This window comes from Ranitomeya imitator, chromosome 6, assembly GCF_032444005.1.
Source record: "Ranitomeya imitator isolate aRanImi1 chromosome 6, aRanImi1.pri, whole genome shotgun sequence".
Taxonomy (NCBI): Eukaryota; Metazoa; Chordata; class Amphibia; order Anura; family Dendrobatidae; genus Ranitomeya; species Ranitomeya imitator.
Window position 1 is genome coordinate 16,717,473 of NC_091287.1, and position 19,613 is coordinate 16,737,085.

General features: G+C 44.1%; 1 protein-coding gene across 1 annotated transcript in view; it reads left to right on the forward strand.

Annotated features, from left to right (window-relative positions):
* The first annotated feature begins 11,933 nt into the window (after positions 1 to 11,933).
* The window catches only part of AQP1 (aquaporin 1 (Colton blood group)), a 38,984-nt gene continuing 31,304 nt past the window's right edge, over positions 11,934 to 19,613 (forward strand). The window contains exon 1 of the mRNA XM_069729248.1: positions 11,934 to 12,483. Coding sequence (XP_069585349.1) covers positions 12,088 to 12,483 — 396 coding nt within the window. The 5' untranslated portion in view covers positions 11,934 to 12,087. The remainder of the gene's footprint in view (positions 12,484 to 19,613) is intronic.

Below are 19,613 nucleotides of genomic sequence, written 5' to 3' on the forward strand. Positions count from 1 at the left end.
CCTCACAGATATGAGATTCTCAATGGTCCAACATTTCTCCATCCTCCCTCCAAGGTACAAGATTCTCAGTGGTCCAACATTTCTCCATCCTCCCTCACAGATGAGATTCTGAATGGTCCAACATTTCTCCATCCTCCCTCACAGATATGAGATTCTCAATAGTCCAACATTTCTCCATCCTCCCTCACAGATATGAGATTCTCAATGGTCCAACATTTCTCCATCCTCCCTCACAGATATGAGATTCTCAATAGTCCAACATTTCTAACATCCTCCCTCCAAGGTACAAGATTCTCAGTGGTCCAACATTTCTCTATCCTTCCTCACAGATATGAGATTCTCAATGGTCCAACATTTCTCCATCCTCCCTCACAGATATGAGATTCTCAATGGTCCAACATTTCTCCATCCTCCCTCCAAGGTACAAGATTCTCAGTGGTCCAACATTTCTCCATCCTCCCTCACAGATATGAGATTCTCAATGGTCCAACATTTCTCCATCCTCCCTCACAGATATGAGATTATCAATGGTCCAACATTTCTCCATCCTCCCTCACAGATATGAGATTCTCAATGGTCCAACATTTCTACATCCTCCCTCACAGATATGAGATTCTCAATGTTCAAACATTTCTCCATCCTCCCTCACAGATATGAGATTCTCAATGGTCCAACATGTCTCCATGCTCCCTCACAGATGAGATTCTCAATGGCCCAACATGTCTCCATGCTCCCTCCAAGGTACAAGATTCTCAGTGGTCCAACATTTCTCCATCCTCCCTCACAGATATGAGATTCTGAATGGTCCAACATTTCTCCATCCTCCCTCCAAGGTACAAGATTCTCAGTGGTCCAACATTTCTCCATCCTCCCTCACAGATATGAGATTCTCAATGGTCCAACATTTCTCCATCCTCCCTCCAAAGTACAAGATTCTCAGTGGTCCAACATTTCTCCATCCTCCCTCACAGATATGAGATTCTCAATGGTCCAACATTTCTCCATCCTCCCTCACAGATATGAGATTCTCAATGGTCCAACATTTCTCCATCCTCCCTCCAAGGTACAAGATTCTCAGTGGTCCAACATTTCTCCATCCTCCCTCACAGATGAGATTCTGAATGGTCCAACATTTCTCCATCCTCCCTCATAGATATGAGATTCTCAATGGTCCAACATTTCTCCATCCTCCCTCACAGATATGAGATTCTCAATAGTCCAACATTTCTCCATCCTCCCTCCAAGGTACAAGATTCTCAGTGGTCCAACATTTCTCCATCCTCCCTCACAGATATGAGATTCTCAATGGTCCAACATTTCTCCATCCTCCCTCCAAGGTACAAGATTCTCAGTGGTCCAACATTTCTCCATCCTCCCTCACAGATGAGATTCTGAATGGTCCAACATTTTTCCATCCTCCCTCACAGATATGAGATTCTCAATGGTCCAACATTTCTCCATCCTCCCTCACAGATATGAGATTCTCAATGGTCCAACATTTCTCCATCCTCCCTCACAGATATGAGATTCTCAATGGTCCAACATTTCTCCATCCTCCCTCACAGATATGAGATTCTCAATGGTCCAACATTTCTCCATCCTCCCTCCAAGGTACAAGATTCTCAGTGGTCCAACATTTCTCCATCCTCCCTCACAGATGAGATTCTGAATGGTCCAACATTTCTCCATCCTCCCTCACAGATATGAGATTCTCAATGGTCCAGCATTTCTCCATCCTCCCTCACAGATATGAGATTCTCAATGGTCCAACATTTCTCCATCCTCCCTCACAGATATGAGATTCTCAATGGTCCAACATTTCTCCATCCTCCCTCCAAGGTACAAGATTCTCAGTGGTCCAACATTTCTCCATCCTCCCTCACAGATATGAGATTCTGAATGGTCCAACATTTCTCCATCCTCCCTCACAGATATGAGATTCTCAATGGTCCAACATTTCTCCATCCCCCCTCACAGATATGAGATTATCAATGGTCCAACATTTCTCCATCCTCCCTCACAGATATGAGATTCTCAATGGTCCAACATGTCTCCATGCTCCCTCACAGATGAGATTCTCAATGGCCCAACATGTCTCCATGCTCCCTCCAAGGTACAAGATTCTCAATGGTCCAACATTTCTCCATCCTCCCTCCAAGGTACAAGATTCTCAGTGGTCCAACATTTCTCCATCCTCCCTCACAGATATGAGATTCTGAATGGTCCAACATTTCTCCATCCTCCCTCACAGATATGAGATTCTCAATGGCCCAACATTTCTCCATGCTCCCTCACAGATATGAGATTCTGAATGGTACAACATTTCTCCATGCTCCCTCCCAGGTACAAGATCCACAAATGGTCCAACATTTCTCCATCTTCCCATGTTGCAGTATTAATGGAACAGAACAGGTGAATGGAGCAGGTGAGCAGATCAGCTAATATCTTATAAGCAACTGCAGATGTGTTTGAGATGCAATGTCCCTTAAATATCTTCCTCCACCAATTCGAGACAGCTTCATGTCTGAAACCTTTAAGGGTTGTTATCTAAAAATATTAATTTCTTCCAAAGATAGACTTAAATCTTTTAGGACAAAGTTGTCCAGTGTGTCTCCAATTCATGGTTCATGCAAATGCCAAGAAAACAATTGTAAAGAACCCAAAAGGTTCGAGAAACCGAAGAGCCACAGTTCAGATCTAAGCAGGCGTCCTGCACGTAGCTACAAAGACATTTTGCAAATTTTACCTTTCAGTATGTAAATGTCTGGCCTATGTTTTAGGAAGAAAAAACTAATTATCTTGATTGTAGGAATGTTCTGGTTCGCACAGTTGATTAGCAAGGATGTTTTTGCCTCGTCTTTCCTTTGAGGAACAGGATCTCCATCATCGCTCGATTCTCTTGAGGTGTCACCATCTCCTGGTCAGAAATTAAAAATACCAGCCAACCATTGAAAATGATTTACAGTATTGTCACACAATGTGTCAGGAAATATATCGTGCCATCAGATAGCGAAAACCAGTTCTACATTCCCAGCATTTCCATTGTTTCTGCATTTATCATGTGGGGTCACATCCACGCCCATTTCTGAGGAGTGTGAGAACTGATCCAACAATGACTTTCCCTCGCGGGAGAAATTTGTATCATTCAGGTCCATTTCAATCATAGGAAACTGAAAATTAAAATTTATTTATATGTAACTAGTAATTAAATATTCAAAATAATTACCGTAATTAATCAAATAACAAATTAGAAAATACATGAAAAATCAAATATTTTTATACTCCCAAAAATATCCATTAAATGTGTATGGGGCATATAATATAAAAGACTTGCAAGGAGCACAATTTTATGTGTAGAACATAAAATAGGTAAAATATAGCAGTGCTCTACATATATAATGAAAAACAAGCACTAAAAATCCAAAATACACAGAATTTATCAGTTTGTGCCATTTCTTGGCATAAAAGGCACAGATGTTTACACGCAGAGTTTTTTTTACAAACATTTGCGCTTTTTTTGCTACTTTTTTTTGTTTCAATAAGTTTTATTTTCCGGACAAGGAGTAAACACATTAAAAAACAAATTTCCCGTACAGGAGGGTAATATACACTTTAAGTCATGGGAAATAAACAAAAGCCGATCAACGACTAGATTACGCGAGATAACTTTCATAAGCAACCAGACATAGACAGAGAGGGAGAGTACATGGGGGGGGGGGGGCAATAGAATATCTCATACTAGATACAAGAGTGATCGCAGACAGTTTATATAGCCATCACAAGGACAATATTAGGGTCTGTCCCAGATTTACATTAGCGTCCAGTTCCATCCAGGGTTGCCAAGTCTGATAGAAAATGTCCCATGTGTCATTCCTTGTAGCTTGGATTCTTTCGTAGAGCAAAATAGTATTCATCTTGTCCATCTTTTTTTGCTACTTTATGTCACTCTGACCACTTTAAAAAAAAAAAAAAAAGGTAACAAAAGTATGAAAAATTCCGACAAAGATAAGTCCTCTTTTTTGGAACAATAGTTCCACCTAATACTTTGCATGCTGGTCAGAAGACCGTCCCCTTAAAGGGGTTTCACTGAATAATGTAAAGTGCTTAAAGGGGTTGTCCCATCTGTGACATTTATGGCATAAAAGCAGATCTCACTGCTGGGCCACCTCAATCTCAAGGAAGGGAGAGGTGGGCCGACATGTGCGGCTCCTGAAAGTGTACGAGTGGGAGAATCTCAAGAAAGATGAGGACACATTTACGACATTTCCCATGAATTAGTCATAATGCACAGATGTGAATATGCATAAAAATAACACATTGATGCAGAATTTATCAGAAGGGGAACTCCTGAAATCAACTTTTCTTGTGATTTGTTACCATAATTTGCGCAATTTTTTATTAAAGTTTTCCCCAATGTGATACATTTATTACCTCGTTAGATACAGCACTTTTCTCTAGAGGAGATATTTCAGCTTTTACTCCAAGCATCTACTTTTTAGGCCGGTTTCACAAGTCCAGAAATTTCTGGTACTGGAAAAATCGGTACTGGAAATATCCGTGTCCATGTTTCCGTGTGCTCACGTAGTACATCCGTGTGGCACACGTGCGGCAGCTGCATCAGGACCACATGGACGGCGCTGGGCATCTTATTGTCACCTCTCCATTACTAAGCCGGCTTAATGTCACCTTCCAATAGGAAGGTGACATTAACCCCTTATTACCCCATATGCCAATGCCACAGGGCAGTGGGAAGAATCGGGCAAAGCTCCAGAATTGGCGCATCTAATAGATGTGCCTTTTCTGGGCAGCTGCGGGCTGCTGTTTTTAGGCTGGGGGGGGCCCATATCCATGGTCCCTTACCAGCCTGAGAATAGTACTCAGCCTGTACTCAGCTCAGTACCCAGCCTGTGTTACATAGGACTGCAGGTGACATCAGTTGTAATTACCAATCAATGACTGCCGTCACCTCCCTGAGCTCCAGTGTAAGCTATCACTACTAGAGATGGGGGAATTTGTTCGGCTCCCTCTTATTCGGCGCTGCCTGTGTCGCAGTAGTATCGCAGTACATGCAGATGCACAGCACACAGGCTCTCCATACATGTATTGTGACAATCGCACATGCAGTTGCAGAGCCGGACAGCTGATTATCGGGGGCGCTCTGGGTCTCCGGGTTCCCGCTGCAGCTTATTCGGTAAGTGCTGTAGTTTCCCAAATAAGGAGGGAGCCGAACAAATTCTCTCATCTCTAATCACTGCTGTACAGAATTCAGGCACAATGTGAAGTTTCTTTCTGTGGTCGGACTGTAACTTGCGTCTGTTAGAGAAGGCGAGGATCCCAGGTCGCCTTGTTGTAGCTGGTGGGCTCTCACTCATGAGCCTGAGAATAGCAGCCCGCACCTGTGAGTTTTGCCGGGTTGGTTGGAAAATATAGGGGGGACCCCAGGTCAGTTTTTCTGTCATCCCTTCTCCCCTGCTCGCACTGCTTTCGGCCGAGCAGGGAAGAAGGGATGACAGCCGACTTCAGCACCACACGCTGGGGAACAGCGCTTACAGTAGCGCTGTTTCTCCCGCGGTCATCCGTGTGCACGGAGGCCAGTGTGCAAGGTTCTACATGTGCACGTGATGCATTGCGGTACATGCTGCCGGTAAAAAACGGACATGTCTCCGTGTTTTGCACATGGACACACGGTCCATGAAAACCCGCTGACATTTGCATAGACCCATTCATTTGAATGGGTCTCCGTGTGTCAGTGTCTCCGGTACGTGAGAAAACTGTCACCACATGTACCGGAGCAACTGAGGTGTGAAACTGGCCTTATGCAACTTTTCAAAAAGTCACAATTCACAAATCCGACTCAAACCTTATCTGTGTTGCCTACCACACCTACTTTTCTTTTTAAAAAAGTGTCAAGTCCGACATAAAATAGCAAGAAGCTGGGAATGTTTGCACAAATGGAGCATAAGTATATACAGTATATATATATATATATATATAATATATATATATGGCGCCCCAGGGTCCTGGTCATCACAGTGGTGTCGCTTTCCTCATGGGGAGAGTGATGCTACGTTTGGAGGCAAGAAAGGATAACTGTCGCCAGGTACCACAAGCATGCAACATATTCACACTCCAGACCACAAGAGGGGAGCTTCTGATCCTATTTACTAGCTGACTCCCCTACATATATATGCAGCGCCCCAGAGTCCTGGTTGTTGCAGCAATGTTATTCTTCCACCTGGGGGAGTGATGTTACGTCTGAAGGCAATGAAGGAGATCTTCTGTCCAGATATCACAACCACAAAGCACACTTCACACTCCAGGCCTCCAGGGGGAGCCATGCTTCTATCTATTAGGGCACTCCTCACAATTAGGTAAAACTGGTAGTCTGGACAGAAAGTGAGAACGAGGAGAGGAGAGCAGACGGAGGTCTATGGGAGAACGAGGGTTCACAGAGCTGCGCCTGCCCCATGTGCGGCAGCATCCAAAGAAAGAGACATTGAAAGGAATTGTGTTGCAGTGAGTGAAAAACTAAGTCATAGCAAAAGGAGAGGAACATCAGGGGGAGACCAGCTAGAAGCGCAGTAACCGGTAGCCAGAACACGGACGGAGTAAGGATCTCTATGCTTTACTTCAGAGACTGGCAGGACAGTTGATTCCACGTGGACTGCCCGACCATATACCCAGGAGGCACGGTGGCAACTTGTGGGGGCCGGGGCGTGTCTAGGGTCCCTATAAAAAGCCTCAGGCAATCAGTCATACGGGTTTGTCCTATCCGTCAGGGGGACAGAGAGAAAGAGACTTAACACCTACGATAGTTGTGAGGACCTCACCGAGGAGCTCAGCAGGGTGGAACTACAACACTCAGGCACTAGAGGAAGGCTATTGAATTCCACCTGGATAAGGGGACTCTGGATTTGCTTTCAGACCGACCGGACTCTGCCTACCCCGTGGTCTGGTGCTCTGGACTGTGGACACTGAAGCCTTCAGTAAAGGTAAAGAGACTGCAATCTTGTGCCCTTGTTATTCACTGCACCTAACATCATCCACCATCTACACACTGGGAAGCCCTGGGGACATACTTCACCTGTGGGAAGGTATACCATCTAGCTGCCGTAACATCACCCCAGCGGACCCCTAAGCAGCGTCGGTCACCCTGACCGAATACCACAGGTGGCATCATGAACATTATCCCTTTAAAGACCTTTCCCCATTTACAACGGACATTCCCCTAGGGCCACGGACCGGGTCAGCCACCATGACATCCCACTGAGAACCGAAGGACACGGTTCCGAGTACCCAATAGCCCTACAAGGGGGGGTGATCCAGATATATTGTGGTTTTTGGAGGGAAAGTTAATCAGTCCTTCAGGTAAGCTGTTCCTGGCAGGAGTGGGTTCCTGTAAGAGGACAGAGGAGAAAGATCACGGAGCTGTGTGGATCGCCCCCGTAGGGCAGTGGGGTACTAGGTACCGGGTCCTGCGGTTCACAGGGGGATGTCACGGTGGCCGACCCGGCCCATGGCCCTGGGACGTCCGTGTAAAAGGGAAAGGTCTTTAAGGGGAATGTTCATGATGCCACCTGTGGTATTCGGTCAGGGTGACCGACGCTGCTTTAAGGGGTCCGCTGGGGTGATGTTATGGCAGCTAGATGGTATACCTTCCCACAGGTGAAGTGTGTCCCCAGGGCTTCCCAGTGTGTAGATGGTGGATGATGTTAGGTGCAGGGAATAACGAGGACACAAGGTTGCAGTCTCCTTACCTTTACTGAAGACTTCAGCATCCACAGTCCAGAGCACCAGATCACAGGGCAGGCAGAGTCCGGCCGGTTTGGAGGCAAATCCAGAGTCCCCTTGCCCAGGTGGAAATCAGTAGCCTTCCTTTGCGCTGCGGTGGTGTAGTCCCTTACTGCCTATGGCTTCACAGAAGGGTCTCACAAATGCGATGTTTCGCTCTCTCTGTCCCCCGTATAGGATAGGACAAACCCGTATGACTGGTGACTTGAGCCTGTTTATAGGGTCTCTTAGATAACCCAGCTCTGTAGTTGTCACCGTGCCTCCTGGGTGTAAATGCGGAGATGTAACTTGCAATTAGCTGTCCTACCGGTCTCTGAAATAAGGCATAGAGGTCCTTACTCCCTCGGTGTTCCAGCAAACGGGATGTTGCTCCTCAGAAGGAGACAGCTTGAGCGGATCTGGTCCCCTTCTGGTATCCTCTCCTTTGCTGCGACTTCCTTCATGCTCGCTGCAATACAGTTCTGCCTTTCAATGTCTCGTTCTGGGTGCTGCAGCTCTGAGGGCATGCACAGCTCCTATAACCTTCCATCCTCCTCAGACTCTGGTCTGGAACTTTCTAACTGTCCCTACAGACTACCAGTTATATATATATGTGGGGAGTGACCTAATAAATAGGGTCAGGGGCTCCCCCTGGTGGCGTGGAGTGTGAAATGTGTTGCATGTTTGTGATACCTAGATGCAGTTATCCTTCTTTGCCTCCAAACGTAGCATCACTCTCCCCGAGAGGAAAGCAATACCACTGCGACGACCAGGACCCTGGGGCGCCGCATGTGTATGTCCTAAGAGCTGCAGCTCCCAGGAAGGAGACACATAGAAAGCCGAATACATTGCAGTGAGCATGCAGGAAAGCAAAGCATGGGAGAGGATACCAGTGGGAGACCAGCCAGGAGCAGGCTGCCTCCCTTTGGGGCGCAGATAGCCAATAGCCGGAACACCGAGGTAGTAAGGACCTCTACTCCTTACTTCAGAGACCGGCAGGACAGCTAATTGCACGTTACCTGTCCGCACTTACACCCAGGAGGCACGGTGGCACCCCACAGAGCCGGGTTATCTAAGAGACCCTATAAACAGGCTCAAGTCACCAGTCATACGGGTTTTGTCCTATCCTATACAGGGGACAGAGAGAGAGAGAGAGACACCACATCTGTGAGGGCCTTGTGAGAGGCTTAGCAGTAAGGGACTACAGCACTACAGTGCAAGGGAAGACTATTGATTTCCACCTGCACAAGGGGCTCTGGACTTGCCTCCAAACCGGCCGGACCCTACCTGCCCTGTGATCTGGTGCTCTGGACTGTGGCTGCTTAAACCAACAGTAAACAAGGTAAAGAAACTGCCCTGGGGATATACTTCACCTGTGGGGATATACTTCATCTTAGCTGCCATAACATCACCCCAGCGGACCCCTTAAAGCAGCGTCGGTCATCCTGACCGAATACCACAGGTGGCGTCACGAACAATAGACTTTATCCCTTTAAAGACCTTTCCCTTTTACATGGGCGCCCAGGGCCACGGACCGGGTCGCAGCCACTGTGACATCCCCCTGTGAACACCAGACCCGGGACCGAGTATCCCACGGCCCAGGCGGGCAACTCATCTATATATATATGATGTTCGTCCTTCGTTTTCGAAGATGACCATGACTTCAGGGTTAGAAGAGAATTAATAGTTATGGGTCCGGAGGTACAGTACAGGCCAAAAGTTTGGACCCACCTTCTCATTTAAAGATTTTTCTGTATTTTCATGACTATGAAAATTGTACATTAACACTGAAGGCATCAAAACTATGAATTAACACATGTGGAATTATATACTTAACAAAAAAGTTTGAAACAACTGAAATTATGTCTTATAATCTAGGTTCTTCAAAGTAGCCACCTTTTGCTTTGATGACTGCTTTGCACACTCTTGGCATTCTCTTGATGAGCTTCAAGAGGTAGTCACCGGGAATGGTTTTCACTTCACAGGTGTGCCCTGTCAGGTTTAATAAGTGGGATTTCTTGCCTTATAAATGGGGTTGGGACCATCAGTTGTGTTGTGCAGAAGTCTGGTGGATACACAGATGATAGTCCTACTGAATAGACTGTTATAATTTGTATTATGGCAAGAAAAAAGCAGCTAAGTAAAGAGAAAACAAGTGGCCATCATTACTTTAAGAAATTAAAGTCAGTCAGTCCGAAAAATTGGGAAAACTTTGAAAGTGTCCCCGAGTGCAGTTGCAAAAACCATCAAGCGCTACAAAGAAACTGACTCACATGAGGACCGCTGTTATGACCTGGTGGTAAGGACAATAATGGACCTGGTGGTTAAGAGCACACGGAATGACCTGATAGTTACTAATAATATAGGACGAGCTCTGAGACGTGGGAACTCTGCTGACCGCAATCCCTAATCCTATCACACACACTAGAAATAGCCGTGGATTGCTCCTAACGCTCCCTATGCAACTCGACACAGCCTAAGAAACTAGCTAGCCCTGAAGATAGAAAAATAAAGCCTACCTTGCCTCAGAGAAATTCCCCAAAGGAAAAGGCAGCCCCCCACATATAATGACTGTGAGTAAAGATGAAAATTACAAACACAGAGATGAAATAGATTTAGCAAAGTGAGGCCCGACTTACTGAACAGACAGAGGATAGGAAAGGTAGCTTTGCGGTCAGCACAAAAAACTACAAAAAGACCACGCAGAGGGCGCAAAAAGACTTTGCTGGTGACACTGTTGGGGATTTATTCAAAATTGAAGGCATACTGAACCAGCATGGCTACCACAGCATCTTGCAGCGGCATGCTATTCCATCCGGTTTGCGTTTAGTTGGACCATCATTTATTTTTCAACAGGACAATGACCCTAAACACTCCTCCAGGCTGTGTAAGGGCTATTAGACCAAGAAGGAGAGTGATGGGGTGCTACGCCAGATGACCTGGCCTCCACAGTCACCAGACCTGAACCCAATCCAGATGGTTTGGGGTGAGCTGGACCGCAGAGTGAAGGCAAAAGGGCCAACAAGTGCTAAGCATCTCTGGGAACTCCTTCAAGATTGTTGGAAGACCATTCCCGGTGACTACCTCTTGAAGCTAATCAAGAGAATGCCAAGAGTGTGCAAAGCAGTCATCAAAGCAAAAGGTGGCTACTTTGAAGAACCTAGAATATAAGACATAATTTCAGTTGTTTCACACTTTTTTGTTAAGTATATAATTCCACAGGTGTTAATTCATAGTTTTGATGCCTTCAGTGTTAATGTACAATTTTCATAGTCATGAAAATACAGAAAAATCTTTAAATGAGAAGGTGTATCCAAATTTTTGGTCTGTACTGTATATATAAATATATATATGTACATATATATATATATATATATATATATATATATATATATATATATATATATACACACACACATATATATATATATATATAAAATATATGCATACATGAACAAAAAAAATCTAGATTTATACATAAAAATATATACATGAAAAATATATATGTGAAATAAAATATATATGAAACAAATATAAAAATATGCAAAAAACAATATATTTATATATGAAAATAATTATATATGAAAAAATATAATAATAATAATGAAAAATCTATATATTTGTGTGTGTAATAAGGAACAAATGTGTTAAATTAAAAAAAAGTTTGTGTGTGTAAGGAACTTAAAAAAAAATATACAAACTAAAAAATATTTTTTGAAAAGAGGCACAACAACAAAGTAAGAATGACAAACTGTTATCTTCTCGGAGCACAAAAAAAAGTTACAAAACGTTTTAGTAAAAAAAAAAAAGTTTCCTAAAATGAATGGACAAAGAGGAAACAAATAAATAAATAAGGAAAAAAATAAAAAGATGATGTGTCGACCGCACCGGAGCCCCCTGAGCCGGCAGCTGGCCGGAATGTGCTGCACAGTGAGGGCTCAGTGCACTGAATGCATTTTTTTTTTATAGTTTTTTTTTTTTTTTTAACTGAGAGGAAGACAGGAGGGAAAGAAGAATTGATGGAAAGTGCTGGGAGAACTTGGCAGCCGGTGGTGGCAGCTTTTTTTTTCTATGTAAATGTTCCTTCCTTCTTTTGTGGAACACCCCTTTCCTCCGACCCAGACCACCCAACCCCTATAAATAACACAACACTATAACTTTTCACTCACAATCCTTCTTCCACTTTCTAGGACGCAAACAAAAACTTTATCTATTAGAACAATTTTTATTTATTAATTTAATTTTTATTTTTTTTCATTTAAAAAAAAAATTAACAAGTTTTTTTTTCCCAATTGGATAAAAAAATTGTAAAAAAAAATGGCCGGCGAGTTCAAGAAGAAGGCGTTCTGGAGGGCGGTGGTCGCCGAGTTCTTAGCTATGATTTTGTTCGTTTTTATTAGTATCGGCGCCGCTCTTGGGGTCAATTTTCCCATCCAAGACAAAAGCAATGAAACCGCCGGCCGGACGCAAGACATCGTGAAGGTGTCTCTAGCTTTTGGGCTGTCCATCGCCACCATGGCGCAGAGTGTGGGGCACATCAGTGGGGCGCACCTGAACCCCGCCGTCACCCTGGGCTGCCTCCTCAGCTGCCAGATCAGCATCCTGAAGGCCGTCATGTACATCATTGCGCAGTGCCTGGGCGCCGTGGTCGCCACCGCCATCCTGTCCGGCGTCACCAGCAACCTCGAGGGCAACACTCTAGGGCTGAACGGGGTAAGATGTCGCCACCTCCCGATAAAATGTCTCCATCACTGTATGATTATATCATCACTTGTAACATTTATATGTACCGTACAACAGAGGCGAGATCATAGACTGTAAGTGCTCAAGAGGCTAGCCTGGTGGGTTTACATAGGACTGCAGGTGACCTCTGCTACATTATCTGTACTCAGAGAGTTATCACTGTGTTATCTGTGGTGTTACATAGGACTGCAGGTGACCTCTGCTACATTATCTGTACTCAGAGAGTTATCACTGTGTTATCTGTGGTGTTACATAGGACTGCAGGTGACCTCTGCTACATTATCTGTACTCAGAGAGTTATCACTGTGTTATCTGTGGTGTTACATAGGACTGCAGGTGACCTCTGCTACATTATCTGTACTCAGAGAGTTATCACTGTGTTATCTGTGGTGTTACATAGGACTGCAGGTGACATCTACTACATTACCTGTACTCAGAGAGTTATCACTGTGTTATCTGTGGTGTTACATGGGACTGCAGGTGACATCTACTACATTACCTGTACTCAGAGAGTTATCACTGTGTTATCTGTGGTGTTACATGGGACTGCAGGTGACATCTACTACATTATCTGTACTCAGAGAGTTATCACTGTGTTATCTGTGGTGTTACATAGGACTGCAGGTGACATCTACTACATTACTTGTACTCAGAGAGTTATCACTGTGTTATCTGTGGTGTTACATAGGACTGCAGGTGACATCTACTACATTATCTGTACTCAGAGTTATCACTGTTATCTGTGGTGTTACATAGGACTGCATGTGACATCTACTACATTACCTGTACTCAGAGAGTTATCACTGTGTTATCTGTGGAGTTACATAGGACTGCAGGTGACCTCTGCTACATTACCTGTACTCAGAGAGTTATCACTGTGTTATCTGTGCTGTTACATAGGACTGCAGGTGACATCTACTACATTATCTGGACTCAGAGGGTTATCACTGTGTTATCTGTTGTGTTACATAGGACTGCAGGTGACATCTACTACATTATCTGGACTCAGAGAGTTATCACTGTGTTATCTGTTGTGTTACATAGGACTGCAGGTGACATCTACTACATTATCTGTACTCAGAGAGCTATCACTGTTATCTGTGGTGTTACATAGGACTGCAGGTAACATCTACTACATTATCTGTACTCAGAGAGTTATCACTGTGTTATTTGTTGTGTTACATAGGACTGCAGGTGACATCTACTACATTATCTGTACTCAGAGAGTTATCACTGTGTTATTTGTTGTGTTACATAGGACTGCGGGTGACATCTACTACATTATCTGTACTCAGAGAGTTATCACTGTGTTATCTGTGGTGTTACATAGGACTGCAGATGACCTCTGCTACATTATCTGTACTCAGAGAGTTATCACTGTGTTATCTGTGGTGTTACATAGGACTGCAGGTGACATCTACTACATTATCTGTTCTCAGAGAGTTATCACTGTGTTATTTGTTGTGTTACATAGGACTGCAGGTGACATCTGCTACATTATCTGTACTCAGAGAGTTATCACTGTGTTATCTGTGGTGTTACATAGGACTGCAGGTGACATCTACTACATTATCTGTACTCAGAGAGTTATCACTGTGTTATTTGTTGTGTTACATAGGACTGCAGGTGACATCTACTACATTATCTGTACTCAGAGAGTTATCACTGTGTTATCTGTGGTGTTACATAGGACTGCAGATGACCTCTGCTACATTATCTGTACTCAGAGAGTTATCACTGTGTTATTTGTTGTGTTACATAGGACTGCAGGTGACATCTGCTACATTATCTGTACTCAGACGGTTATCACTGTGCTATCTGTGGTGTTACATAGGACTGCAGGTGACATCTACTACATTATCTGTACTCAGAGGGTTATCACTGTGCTATCTGTGGTGTTACATAGGACTGCAGGTGACATCTGCTACATTACCTGTACTCAGAGGGTTATCACTGTGTTATCTGTGGTGTTACATAGGACTGCAGGTGACATCTACTACATTATCTGTACTCAGAGGGTTATCACTGTGCTATCTGTGGTGTTACATAGGACTGCAGGTGACATCTGCTACATTACCTGTACTCAGAGGGTTATCACTGTGTTATCTGTGGTGTTACATAGGACTGCAGGTGACATCTACTACATTATTTGGACTCAGAGAGTTATCACTGTGTTATCTGTGGTGCTTACATAGGACTGCAGGTGACATCTGCTACATTATCTGGACTCAGAGAGTTATCACTGTGTTATCTGTAGTGTTACATAGGACTGCAGATGACATCTACTACATATAACACAGTGATAACTCTCTTAGTATAGATAATGTAGTAGATGTCACCTGCAGTCCTATGTAACAGCACAGATAACACAGTGATAACTCTCTGAGTGCAGATAATGTAGTAGATGTCACCTGCAGTCCTATGTAACACCACAGATAACACAGTGATAACTACGTGAGTACAGATAATGTAGTAGATGTCACCTGCAGTCCTATGTAACACCACAGATAACAGTGATAACTCTCTGAGCACAGATAATGTAGTAGATGTCACCTGCAGTCCTATGTAACACCACAGATAGCACAGTGATAACTCTCTGAGTACAGATAATGTAGTAGATGTCACCTGCAGTCCTATGTAACACCACAGATAGCACAGTGATAACTCTCTGAGTGCAGATAATGTAGTAGATGTCACCTGCAGTCCTATGTAACACCACAGATAACACAGTGATAACTCTCTGAGTACAGATAATGTAGTAGATGTCACCTGCAGTCCTATGTAACACCACAGATAACACAGTGATAACTACGTGAGTACAGATAATGTAGTAGATGTCACCTGCAGTCCTATGTAACACCACAGATAATAGTGATAACTCTCTGAGCACAGATAATGTAGTAGATGTCACCTGCAGTCCTATGTAACACCACAGATAGCATAGTGATAACTCTCTGAGTACAGATAATGTAGTAGATGTCACCTGCAGTCCCATGTAACACCACAGATAACACAGGGATAACTCTGAGTGCAGATAATATAGTAGATGTCACCTGCAGTCCTATGTAACACCACAGATAACACAGTGATAACTCTCTGAGTACAGATAGTGTAGTAGATGTCACCTGCAGTCCTATGTAACACCACAGATAGCACAGTGATATCTTTCTGAGTACAGATAATGTTGTAGATGTCACCTGCAGTCCTATGTAACACCACAGATAACACAGTGATAACTCTCTGAGTACAGATAATGTAGTAGATGTCACCTGCAGTCCTATGTAACACCACAGATAACACAGTGATATCTCTCTGAGTACAGATAATGTAGTAGATGTCACCTGCAGTCCTATGTAACACCACAGATAACACAGTGATATCTCTCTGAGTACAGATAATGTAGTAGATGTCACCTGCAGTCCTATGTCACACCACAGATAACACAGTGATAACTCTCTGAGTACAGATAATGTAGTAGATGTCACCTGCAGTCCTATGTAACACCACAGATAACACAGTGATAACTCTCTGAGTACAGATAATGTAGTAGATGTCACCTGCAGTCCTATGTAACACCACAGATAACACAGTGATAACTCTCTGAGTACAGATAATGTAGTAGATGTCACCTGCAGTCCTATGTAACACCACAGATAACACAGTGATATCGCTCTGAGTACAGATAATGTAGTAGATGTCACCTGCAGTCCTATGTAACACCATAGATAACACAGTGATAACTCTCTGAGTACAGATAATGTAGTAGATGTCACCTGCAGTCCTATGTAACACCACAGATAACACAGTGATAAGTCTGAGTACAGATAATGTAGTAGATGTCACCTGCAGTCCTATGTAACACCACAGATAACACAGTGATAACTGAGTACAGATAATGTAGTAGATGTCAGCTGCAGTCCTATGTAACACCACAGATAATACAGTGATATCGCTCTGAGTACAGATAATGTAGCAGATGTCACCTGCAGTCCTATGTAACACCACAGATAACACAGTGATATCGCTGAGTACAGATAATGTAGTAGATGTCACCTGCAGTCCTATGTAACACCACAGATAACACAGTGATAACTCTCTGAGTACAGATAATGTAGCAGATGTCACCTGCAGTCCTATGTAACACCACAGATAACACAGTGATATCTCTCTGAGCACAGATAATGTAGTAGATGTCACCTGCAGTCCCATGTAACACCACAGATAACACAGTGATAAGTCTGAGTACAGATAATGTAGTAGATGTCACCTGCAGTCCTATGTAACACCACAGATAACACAGTGATAACTGAGTACAGATAATGTAGTAGATGTCACCTGCAGTCCTATGTAACACCACAGATAACACAGTGATATCGCTCTGAGTACAGATAATGTAGTAGATGTCACCTGCAGTCCCATGTTACACCACAGATGACACGTATGCCCATTAGTCACATGTATACATATGCCGCCTGTGCTCTCTGTTATCAGCCGCCCTCTCTCTGCAGCAGATAGCACTTTGTGGTCAAGGCTGCGGCGCTCACATCGCACTTATTATTATTCCTGTCAGCTGCTCGCTTTGTGCAGTTCTCTAGGGAAGAATTTCAGGCTCTTCTCCGCCGCGCATGATTAGCACCGGCCGCCATGTATTACATCCGGGGGTCTTCCACCCCTATATTAGGGTCCAATAACGTCATAATTTACAGATCCAAGTAATTGTAGCAAATTCTGGGTGACAGCCTCCGGCTTGTATAGGGGCGATTCCTCCTCTCTGCTTGTGACTGTGCAGTATATACTGTATATACACCTGCATCTCACAACATTAGAATATCATCAGAAAGTGAATTTATTTCAGTTCTTCAATACAAAAAGTGAAGCTCATATATTCTATAGTCATTACACACAGTGATCTATTTCACGTGTTTATTTCTGTTAATGTTGGTGATTATGGCTTACAGCCAATGAAAACCCAAAAGTCATTATCTCAGTAAATTAGAATAATTAACAAAATACACCTACAAAGGCTCCTAAGTGTTTATAAAGGTCCTTAGTCTGTGTCAGTAGCTCCACAATCATGGGGAAGACTGCTGACCTGACAGATATCCAGAAGGCGTCATTGACACAGTCCACAAGGAGGGGAAGACACAAAAGATCATTGCTAAAGAAGCCGCTGTTCACACAGTGCTGGATCCAAGAATATTAATGGAGAGTGGAGTAGAAGGAAAAAGTGTGGTAGAAAAAGGTGCACAAGCAACCGGGATAACCGCAGCCTGGAAAGGATTAAGAAAAGGCCATTCAGTAATGTGGGGAGATTCACAAGGAGTGGACGCTGCTGGACTCATTGCTTCACCACATACAGACGTCTCCAGGACATGGGCTACAAGTGTCACATTCCTTGTGTCCGGCCACTCATGACCATTAGACAACGCCAGAAGCGTCTTACCTGGGCCAAGGAGAAAAGGAACTGGACTGTTGTCAGTGGTCCAAGGTGTTGTGTTCAGATGAACGTAAATGTTGCATTTCATTTGTAAACCAAGGTCCCAGAGTCTGGAGGAAGAGTGGAGAGGCCACAATCCAAGCTGCTGGAGGTCTGGTGTGAGGTCTCCACAATCAGTGATGGTTTGGGGAGCCATGTCATCTGCTGGTGAAGGTCCACTGTGCTTTATCAAGACCAAAGTCAGCGCAGCCGTCTACCAGGAGACTTTAGACCACTTCATGCTTCCCTCTGCCGACAAGATTTTTGGAGATGGAAATGTCATTCTCCAGCAGGACTATCAAGCTGGTGTTATAAAGTATTCTAATTTACTGAGATAATGACTTTTGGGTTTTCATTGGCTGTAAGCCATAATCATCAATGACAGAAATCAATTTTCTGTCCGAGTTGTGAGGGATTGCAGGGGTTTGTGCACCTTGGCATACTCTGCCAACTCATTGCTGGTCCAACTCCGTTCCAACCCAGCTGGGAAGCAGATGTTGCCAAGTCTGCCGCAAACAAGCGGTTGGAATTCATTTCATGCGTCTGTCATTCACCACCCACAGGAGATCCATCGCCCACAACTGTTTCCTATTGTCTCATAACATTGCGGCTGACGGGTGATGGAACAGTTTTCACATAGACCTGGCAGATCTTCCAGATGTTGTATTGGCGTTGTGGTTCGTGAAGGTGGCACTGGCTGCCCATAATTACACAGAGCACATGGAAATCCTCGAGGAGAACCTTCAGTAAAGATTACAGGCAAAATACTTATGTCAAGTTAGAAGGAACTTCAGAACCTGACCAAGAAGCAGCTAACTACAGACACTCATGTGTGGACCGCTCTGTCCTGACTTTTTGTATCTCCTCAGCACAGGGTAAAAATTCTGCTACGATGTGTGGGTCTGTGTTGAGTCTCTGGGGTACAGACTCTTACAGACATCTTAGAACTGGAACTTCTCTTCTCCTACTACTCATCCGGTCACTAATTAAGGGACGTGGTATCTGATAGAGCACCAGATTCCGATAGGTGCTGATGAGGTGTAAGAAGGCCAAACAGATCAGTCTCTAGATGAGTGTCTGACATTAGCAGATCCTTTGGTCGTATTCTTATGGTGGCCATGCAAAATTAATTAATGTTGGTCATCCAGAGACTGGACATTCAAATGGTCTGATTGGGGCTATTCAGACTCTCCTCCAATGGCAGATATTGGGGGGAAAATGGGCATATTGAATATTAACATGTCCAATGTTTTATTGTCCTCAAAGTCAGTGTTCCATGTCCGCCAGACAGGAGCCCAGCAGATCACGTCCAGCACGACATGGTGTGAGTGTCACGCTGCAACAATGTCATGCTATGCTGAAGAATCAAAAAACGGGAGCCAGGGATTCAGGGAGGTAGGCGGTGGTCTGCTGTACGCCTGTCCAAATACTGACCAGGTCACTGATCGCGGTCCTGAGAATCGATTCTCTCCTCTCTACACCAGAAGAATGGTTCAATAGCTAAAGGGGACGACAACCCTCAAACTGCCTGTCTCCTGCTCATTCAGCCAACAGCTGTCACTCCAGATCCCTCCATGCACATACACTCAGCTAAGTGAGCGTGAATCTTCAATAGAAGGGAAAA